The sequence below is a fragment of the Amblyomma mixtum genome, chromosome 8 (assembly GCF_055824585.1).
Source record: "Amblyomma mixtum isolate Tamu chromosome 8, ASM5582458v1, whole genome shotgun sequence".
In the NCBI taxonomy this organism is placed as follows: Eukaryota; Metazoa; Arthropoda; class Arachnida; order Ixodida; family Ixodidae; genus Amblyomma; species Amblyomma mixtum.
The window spans coordinates 59,128,490-59,138,512 of record NC_143019.1 but is presented as its reverse complement, the minus strand read 5'-3'; the positions used below and the strand labels follow the sequence as shown (position 1 = coordinate 59,138,512).

At 50.6% G+C, this 10,023-nt stretch overlaps 1 protein-coding gene across 1 annotated transcript; it reads right to left on the bottom strand.

The window, feature by feature from the left end:
• Positions 1–205: 205 nt before the first annotated feature.
• On the bottom strand, positions 206–1,303 carry LOC149332602 (uncharacterized). The gene has a single exon (XM_089557537.1). It carries the CDS (start codon positions 1,301–1,303, stop codon positions 206–208), a length of 1,098 nt encoding a protein of 365 aa, XP_089413663.1.
• Positions 1,304–10,023: the final 8,720 nt, after the last annotated feature.

The following is a 10,023-nucleotide window of genomic DNA, read 5'->3' as shown; positions in this document are numbered from 1 at the left end:
TTCAGTATTACGAATGAAATAAAATAAAAAAATATGTTCATGATTATTAACAATTCTGCGGAGTCAGTATCAGAAGTCAGTGGAAGGTGACGAGAACAGCCTATGTCACCGAAACGTCTGCTGTTGTCTGTAGATGTTGACCTTTAATATATTGGCTCCAGACTACATGTCCCTGCAGCGGCACACCTCCAAACTATGCCAAGCCTCAACTTGCGTTAGGCTTCAAGTTCGACTTCTCGGTTGTTATTCTCTCTGGTGGCTGGTCGGGAGGCTTTTCAGCCAGCTTGATTAGACCGGCCTCTTGCATGGCCTCCTGGCCTTCTATCACGGTCCTGTAGTACGCTTCGTAGATGTCACTGATCGCGTGGATCTGGTCCTGCAGCGCCACTGACGTAACGAGCATGGACAGCAGGAACACGTTGAACAGCATTCCAAAGCCGACGTACGTCACCACGTGGTCCACGACGTGCGTCAGCGCGGCATCGGCGCAGCTGCGTGTGTAGACGTACCTCCAGGCCTCCTGTTCTTCCATGAGTAGCACGCCGCGGCCGCAGAATCTCGGTACCAGGACGGGCTCCGTACTGTTGACGCTCAGGACCTGGCTACGGCAGCAAGAGTTTGGCACGGAGCACCGCTCGTTGCTCGGGTTGTCCATGGCGCATCGGAAGTACTCGTTGTTATCCCAGTCTCGGAACGTCTCGGACGAGAAGCCGCAGCAATGCATGGACGTCTGCAGAGTGTCGATCATGTGCTGGAAGTAGTCGCTGTGCCGGTAGCCCTGGATGAACTCGACGTAGGCGCTCTCCTTAACGTGGTTGCGCACCGACTGCGGTCCCATCGTGAAGGCTATGGCAAGCACGCTAGAGATCACGATCAGGATGCAGAGCAGTGTCTGGTAGACGTCGAGCACGACCGCGTTCTCGCGGAGTGCGCCCACCATGCCGCACGCGGACACCGTTCCGAGGGATACGCTGAGGGCGACGGTGAAGGCGTCCAGGTGCATGAGCAGCGTGAAGGAGAGGGACTTGCTCATCAGGTTGTGCAGGAGGTGGTTCCGCTGCGAGGGGCGCACCACCAGGGAGTACGTGGCGCACCAGAACGCGACGAGCGCGAGCAGCACGATGGTCAGGTTCACACCTACGATGACGGCGCGCATTCGGAAGCTGGTGTGTGATTGTGTGGTCGTCGAGAGGCCCTTGTCGAGTTCCCCCTGCGGCTGCTGGTCTCCCTCGATGCGACTTGTGGGGGGCTGCTGCGATTCCTGCGCAGGGCTGCGAGGGTCCTTGCTCGACGCCTTCTCCATGCTTCTTGCTCGCCTTCTTGATCTTCATCTTCTGTCGGGGCTATGAGTGAACCAAGGTTGTGTGGCTAATTGGCGCGCGCAGAATCTCGCGCACGCCCGGTACCACGGCAGCGTATTTGTTAGCTTCCGATAATACCGCCATTCTAACAGTTGCTCGCCATACTTGAGAAATGTGCGCCCCATCTTTGAATATCGTTGTGCCACTAGCGATCCCGAAAAAGAAACAGTTATTAGCTAACTTCAACGGATTCAGAAACGTGCGGCAAGATTTGTGTCCGCAATCTATTATTTTGCTAGAACGTCCCATGGGTTGCTGTTGTATCTATGGCTGAAGCTCTTTCACGATATTTTTAGAAGTGTGGCAGGATTGACGAAGGGAGCGTAGTGTATAAAAGATCCCAGCTAAAATCCTGCCGTTTAGATCACTCTCCGAATTTTCAAGAATACAAATGCCTTATAAATATATTTAAAAATTTATTATTTCCTAAAAAAATGGATGGGGCACTCAAGCACCGCCTTAAGGGTATTTCGCGATAGCGTACTGGATTAATTACCACATATGCGGAAGGTCATTCTCTTCTTTGCATTCATAGATCGCTGGGAGTCCTCGTGCCCCTTCTGACGCAATGGTGCAGCGGTTAAGCGATGCACCACTGCCCTGCGATGTCAGGTGCTGCCACCGTTCTCGTTACTCTTACATACCGACCACATGCTATGACTTTGAGCTATTGTCACTACAGTAGGCCGCACCAAGTGTGCAGCTCACAACATCACCTCTCAGCTTCCCCTCCTCCACATTTCAGTCTTTTCCTCTCCCCCATCCTTCCAGTGTGTAGTAGCAAGCCAGAGACTGTTACTCTGACCTCTCTACCCTTCGACTCATTAAGGATGTCTCTCTCTCTGGATTGTTTTTAGTTCAGAATGCATCAGGTGCTACTCTTTTGCGATTTTTGATAGAGCGTGCTATATGTACGACATTTTAATTTTGCCATATATTCCTTACCGCGTTTTCACTCTTTCTTTTAGTACCCGTTTATACTTTCAGATTAGAATATGCGTCGTGTTGTATGCTTTTTTTTTGTTTGCGCGCCTTTTGTTTTCTGAGCAGTGTGACGTCTCAATGAGAGCGTCTTTTTCCCCGTAATCCCCCCCCCCCCCCCCCTACAAAAATGCCCTCAACGGGCTCTGTAGGTACCACAAAAATAAATAAATTGTAATGAAGGACGTTTTACAAGGCTCTGCGTCGCGAACAACTAGCAGTACAGTCCAGATCCAGTCCAGGAGCAGCGGTCAGTCTAGCACGCACCAGCGTCGGAGCTTTCAGCGCTTTCAGCGAGCGTCAGGAGCTTTCAGCCGAAGTCCTATCTTACAACTTACCTCGGGTGAAAAGGCGCCATCCTGGCGGCCTAAGGCGATGTGACGACAGCAGGGTCGTTGTATACCTGTAGTTTGAGGCGGGCCGTGTGTACAATTTCATGGCTTCGGTGATGGTGATCAGTGGACGGGTTCGATGAGGTAATTGACGCGCGATGTCTGCTTGAGAATGCGATAGGGACCCTGGTATTTGCGAAGCAGTTTGGAGGAAAGAGGCCGGTGCTGAAGGAAGGTACCCAGACAAGGGCGTCCGCAGAATTTTTTGCAGGGGGGGGCCCATTGGTTGTTGGCGCCGGAGGGGGGGGGGGGTGGTATATTCGTAGCGAAAAGGCACTATTTGCGGAGTAAATTTATTTATTTATATATAAATAAAAAATAAGTAAAATACACACATGAAAGAAAATTACAAGCAGCAAATTAAAGCGCGGATTGTAGAGATACATTGGAGTTTATCAACAAAGAAACAATTAAAAGTAATAAAAATGCAAAAAAGACACTATCAATACTCGAAGTGCTCAGTCTTACTGCATACGGGTTCTCGACTCACCCGAATTGATGACCAGCACACAGCGCAATATGTTCACAAACACGCAACTACAGTCACTCAGTCAGTCTTCCTTGAACAGCAACTGTAGGCGCCTCGGATTTTTCTGGGCGAATTGCGTAGTTACACGGGTGATAAATTCATTTCTGTGCTTCATTACACGCTCTCAGTGCACAGTCATCATATATATTGATTGGAAAAATGGTTGAACGAGTACGTTGAAAACAAAAGATGACTATATATACAACGAAAACTTATTTACAAGATAAATGCACGCTCGCAGCTTCATACACCTCGCTCCATCTTGCTCGCGCATCCGCACAGTCGAGCAACCGCACACACACTGCTCGCCGCTCGTCGTTTTCTCGTCCGCTGTCTTGGTTGTTCTCACCTTCGTTGACAACCCGCCACTAAAAACACCGAAGCACAAACACAGAGGCGCGCACACGTGCAAGGGCTTACTTGCCACAATATCCACGAATGCGCACTTTTTGGTGTAAGGAACGCCGCGCGACTTCCGAGGGGAAGGGACACCCGCAACTAATTCGGCCGGAAAATTTGTTTTTGTGCTTTTATGGGGTTCAGAGCCCCAAAACGACTCAGGCTATGAGGGACGGAGTAGTACAGAGTTTCGGATAACGTCGACCACCTGGGTCTCTTTACCATGCACTGACACGCACAGTACATGGGCGCTGTTGTGATTTGAGGCCCAGCCAGAGGTGACAGGCGAGCCAGGCAGGCGCCATCGGGCTGCGTTGACCAAAGGGGCTGGTTTTCGGAGAAGACGCAAGGAACGCTGGTGTGGGGGCGCCTCTGGAGACTGCGTCGCCGTGAACAAAAGCAGCTAATCCCCTTTGCCGAAGGTTCTGAAAGCGGCGCTTCTACCGCACCGAGCTCTCCCGTGGATCGGAGGAGACAGCGCGCGGCGGCGGCGCCAACTCGTCGCCCGCTTGCCCCTGAGCAGCCCGACAAAGCGGGGGTGGACACGGCTGATTTGTCCTTCCCCCCTCAAGAATTCATCGGTGGCCCCTGTGCACTGTCTGCCTCCGTGTCGCTATCTCTCTAGAGATCAAAGAAACAGACACCCATCTCGGAACACATGCTCGCCGGTGCCGCTGCATGTCTGCAACAGGTCGTCCTTCAGCAGAGCTGGCGGTGGCGTGGTTTGAAAACGGCGGAACGACGCGCGCCCGGACGCGGCATTTCGCAGATGTGACCAAGCGTGGAAGCGGGGCTGCTTTTACCCTTTTGGCTGAGCGCAGCACCGCCCCTGGCGTGCGGCCATCACTCACGGTTCGAGTGAGTGATTTTCCAGGGGGGTGCAGCCGCCCCCCTTGCCCCCCCCCCCCCCTCCGGACGCCCATGTACCCAGAGCCAGACCAAAGAGTCGGAAAGGTAAGCGGGAAGAAGTGGATCACGGATGCTTTTCTGCCGCTGCTGGGCGTGGGAAGCGAAGGACCGGGCAAGCTGGTGGCATTCTTCGGCATAAGTTGCGGCTTGGGAAAGAGCCGTAAATTCAGAAGTATCAGGCCGGTAAGGCAGAATGGTGTTCATTGAGCAAGAATGATCAATGCCGTACAGGATAAAGTAAGGAGAGAATCCGGTGGTGGTTTGAGCAGCGGAGTTATAAGCATAGGGGACGAAAGGTAAAACGCGGTCCCAGTTGCCGTGATCTAAAGCAACATACATGGCCAGCGTAAAATGAAATAAATAAATAATAAATAAATAAATAAATAAATAAACAAACAAACAAACAAATAAATAAATAAAAAATAAATAAAAAATCTGCTTCGTTTATTCCTTTTTTTGTGCTACATTTGCACAATATATATACTCGCGTGCTTCTCAAGAATGTGCGTTGCTCCTACAGCTTGCAGTGCGATGTACCGACTGATTCAGATACGATGACATGTAGCGATGGCAATAGAGCTGTCGCGCTCCGCTTTTGAGTCTGAAGTCGCACTATCGAGTCCCAGCAGCGACGGCCGCGATTTCAGGCAGGCGAAACGCGAAAACGCCAATTCGCAGTGCGATTTCAGTGAAAGTTAAAGACACACTGTCGGTCGAAATCACCAAATCAGCGTTTAGAAATTAACAACGTAGGAAGTGGAAGAAGCTGAGCGCGTTGCGAGCGTTATCTGCAGCTTTTGTAAAAGAAACCGAGAACACAGATGTATATGTGGCATGTTTTCATGAAGGAGTTGTTGCATGGGAGGCACCAACACTTGTTAAGCATAGACGCTCCTCAATAATTCCCGACACATTTATTCCAGGAAAAGTACACGCTCGCGCTAATCAGTGCCGGTTTTGACACACGTGAGCAAAGAAGCAGAAGAAGCTCACCGGCTGTACAGCAACGTTGGGGCCAGTCCTCGCTACAAGTCGTGAGACGAAAGATAGGCACGATAGCTTACAGTGGGAAACGACAGATATGCCCAGGCGCGATTGGCTAGCGCAGACCGAAGTGAGCCCCTGGTCGCGGTACCCGGTCATCTTCATCAACCTGGCGATCTTCCTCATCGCCATGGTGCTCGTCGGCATGTGTGTGAGTCGCTTTCCGCATTGCTACATGGTGATTACCGCGGTGGCATTCTGGGCCGCGTCCTGATGTCAGTCCCTATGCGCCACTGTAGAATGTACAGTCTTTGTCAAAAGTAACCAGGCTTCATGGTTTGCTTCTCATTCGCATAACAGGGCCCTCACGGCTTCCCTAAAGATTAAAAAGTTCTTTGAAGGTGAGAACAGGGGTTCTTAACATACAGAGGTTAAGAGCTTGAGGGCTGGCATAATAGCTTTAATATACGATTGAGAAGAAAAACGTGCAGCCTGGTTACTTTTGACAAAGGCTGTACGTACTCGGCCCCTCGTAGCGGGAACACTTGAGCACGCTGTTCACCTGCTCGCGCAGTGCCGGCTGCCCATGGCGGTACCTATTGTCTTCACCTGGAGGGAAGAGGTGACAGCGATAGCTACACCGCGTCCTACACTATCATCAATGTACAAAACACAAGCTACATCCGCATAGCATAATGACTGAGGACACTCTGTTGAGATCGGCCGCCCTCTTGCCCACGTCTCCCTGATGGCTCAAAGCCACGCGGAGAATATCTCTTTTTGAAGCAACAAACATGAGAGTTCTAGGTTACGACATAATTACACGCTGACGCCGTTTATCCCGGAGAAAGTCTTTCAGATAACTATCTTTATGTATGCATGAAAAACTGCACACACACGTACGATAAATGCCGAACGCAGCGTCTAAAGAAACGTGTTACCGCCGATTGCTCACTGGACCCGTCTATTCTATAGAAGCTACAGTTTTCATTAGTTTTCTTGAGAGCTCAGGTACATGGCATGAACTACGTACGTATCCTCTCACGTATGAAACCATGCATGCCGTGCACGTTCCATGTGGTTTTGAATGCATTGTAAGCTTATAAAGAAACGCGCATTACCGATGTGAGCTTGGACGTGGATTGTGTTATTCAGTTATCAAGACTGTTATCTAGGTGATAGTTGCAGCGCAGGCTCATAAGCGTCGGCGCGAAGTGCAGGTGCAAAATTAAGGTCACGAAAATCTGCGGGACATCCTCGAATGCGTGTCTGTCATTAAAAGGGGCTTCCAGTGCCTCGGTCCTGCTTGCTTGTGTATACCTTGGATGGGTGCCACCGACATGAAGGCAAGCTGGCAAGATGCGTCTACGTCGCTCTCTACCGCAGGTGTACTCCATCTACCTGCGCTGGGACGACGTGTCGTTGGCCCGCGGTTCTTTCTTAGTCAGCCTGGTGGTGAACATCGACGTGGCGCTGCTCGTGGTTGGCGCCTTCCTCGGCTTCGTTTCGTCACTGGGCTTCCTGGGCGCGATGAAGGAGAACATAGGCTGCCTCTACTGCTACAACTCGATGCTCTTCTCCATGGTGCTCGTCTGCGCCCTGGGCTTCGCCCTGCTCATCGCCACCCCGCACCTCGCCACCAGGGTGCGTACTGGTGGCTTGAATCCGAAGGAGCAATTGAGCGCATTTGTTAGAACGCAGCAGTATCCTCCCAAGATGCCAAGACTGGCACAGTCAGTATCGCTGAGGCCCTAAGGTTCAAGGATGAAGAAAGTGCTGTGGTTACATCCGCGTGAAATGACAGTAAGAGACGAATGGAGGACTGGTGGCCTAAAAGCAGGGTAGTGAGCGAATATACAAGCTTAGGATTTAAAGAGACACTGAGGGTACCTCCTTCGAAGTAGAGTTTTGAGTAGAAATAGATTCTCTGGATCTTTCTAGATATGTTGACGTTTTTCCGGCATCAAAAGACGCGTTTATTGTTGAGAAAGTTCAGTTCAAACATTTTACGGCCAGTATACGAGGTCTGTTAGAAAAGTATCCGACTTTATTTTCTTTTGCGAACACCTGATGGATACGAAACAAGCACGCTTGCATCAGCCGACCTTGAACATTCGTGCGCATGCGCGAATTTTTTCCCGCCTGCCAATAGCGTGAGTCGCTGCGACGAAGCTTTTGAGTGAGGCAGTGCGCAGTGCTCTCGTCGGTTTTTTATTGCAAGGAAAATGGCGGAGCGACTGCAGCAGCGCTAGTGCATCAAATTTTGCCAGAAACTGGGCGACAGCCAAGTGTAAACCATTCGGAACATTCAGACTGCTTTCCGTGACGATGCTATGAGTAGCACACAGATTAAGCAGTGGTACAATTGGTTTAAAGACGGCCGCACATCGGTGGAGAGAGAGCCACGCTCCGGTCGGCCATCAACATGCCGAAATCACCAGGCCATTGCCGAAGTGAACGCTGTGGTGATGCGGGACCGTCGTGTGACTGTCTAAGAAATTGCGGAAGAGGTGAACATCAGCAATTTTTCTGCACATTCCATTATCACCAAATATTTGGCCACTGAGAGAGTTGCGGCGAAATTCATGCCGAAGCTGCTCACGGTGGAGCAAAAGCAGCTTCGTGTTGAAGTCTCACAGGACATGCTAGATTCCACAAACAGTGCCCCCGACTTCATCGACACCATAATCATTGCTGAAGAGTCTTGGGTGTACTGGTACGACCCGGAAAACAAATCCCAGTCATCACAGTGGAAGCATTCCACGACACCAAGACCAAAGAAGTCCCTCCAAGTGCGCAGCAATGTCAAAGTGATGCTGACCGGTTTTTTTGGCTCCCTCTGTGTAGCACACCACGAGTACGCACCCCACCGGGTCAAACAATGACCAAAGAGTACTACAGGGACGTCCTCCGTCGCCTACGTGGTGTTTTGCGGCGTAAGAGACCGGAGTTGAGGTCAACAAGAAATTGGCGCATCCATCACGACAATGCTCCTGCACATTCCTCGCACTTGATTCAGACTTTTAAGGCGGAAGCCTTTAATGCCTCATCGTTGTAAGCCGAAGTTGTCGACAGAAATGTCACACTTTTCAATTGGTCGAAACGGTCGTGACGTCACAATGCGCGAATTTCAAAAGGGGCCAATTGTACTTTGGCTAACAACCATGCAACCAATGAAATGGATCATATAGTGATGCTCCAAGTAAGTGGGAATGAGTTTAGTTAACTGCTTAATTACCCAATTAGCCTAATTAACCTTTCTAGTCAGGCTAGATAAATAAATAAAACCGAGTACGAAATTGGTCGAGTTCGGGAATCGAACCCCGGTTTCCGGAGTGCGAGACGAGCACGCTACCACTCTGCCATGCCAGGTCGATGGTTTGGAGTGAACGAAGGCGCGTCTAGTAAATACGGTGTCTTCGTTCACTCTCATTTTCCTCCCTTCCTGTTAAGGCGAGGTTCAGGTGTCCACCGAGATATGCGAGAGATACATTTCCTTTCCTCAAAAAAACAATTTACGGACGCAATCGCGGCAATGGCGAGGCAAGTTTGCTCCGTCAGCCGGAGTCAGAGAGTTATGGTGCTCTTGTAGCCTTTCATGCCGCCGCGGTGGCTCAGCGGCTATGGTGCTCGGCTGCTGACCCAAAAGACGCGGGTTCGATCCCGGCCGCGGCGGCTAGAATTTCGTTGGAGGAGAAATTCTAGAGGCCCGTGTACTGTGCGATGTCAGTGCACGTTAAAGAACCCCAGGTGGTCGAAATTTCCGGAGCCCTTCACTACGGCGTCCCTCATAGCCTGAGTCGCTTTGGGACGGTAAACCCCAAAAAGATGAGACAATTTTCGACTGGTGTCCACCGAGATATGTGACACAGTTACTGCGTAATTTGCTTTCCTGAAATACAGTTTTCATTTTCTTCATTGCAGCCCCTCTTTCTTGTTTCACTCCACGTCCTCCCTTCCTGTACGGTGCGGTCTAGGTGTCCACCGAGATGACAGAGAATTACAGCGCCTTTTTCTTTCCTCAAAAAGCGTTGCGTTCAAAGGGCAACGCATCGCGTTCAGGGGACTGCCTGCGCTACAACACGCTGTCGCGTTCCACTCCTAAAGACAAAGATTAAGCGTCATTAATTGGCAGTTAATTAATGCATCAACAGAATGTTAAGTGAACATTCGCGTAGCAGAATGCAGCACTCAGGCTTTCGCCTTTCACCACTTTAGCCGCTAAAGTTCCTCGTAATTTTCTGGCGAAAAACCCGACTCCTGTAGTTCAACAGACTCCTTACTCTCCTGATATGGCCCCCTGCGACTTCTGACTGTTTCCCAAAATCAAGAGGCCATTGAAAGGAGCGCGATTTCAGACAAGAGAGGACATTATGGCTGCAACGACAACTGAGCTAAACTCCATTCCGAAAGGGGCCTTTTCGGAATACTTCCAACAATGGCAGCACCGCTGGGAGAAGTATGTAGA

Excerpts from the sequence above, each read along its gene's own strand:
- LOC149332602 (XM_089557537.1), bottom strand. The coding sequence starts at position 1,303 with ATGGAGAAGGCGTCGAGCAAGGACCCTCGCAGCCCTGCGCAGGAATCG.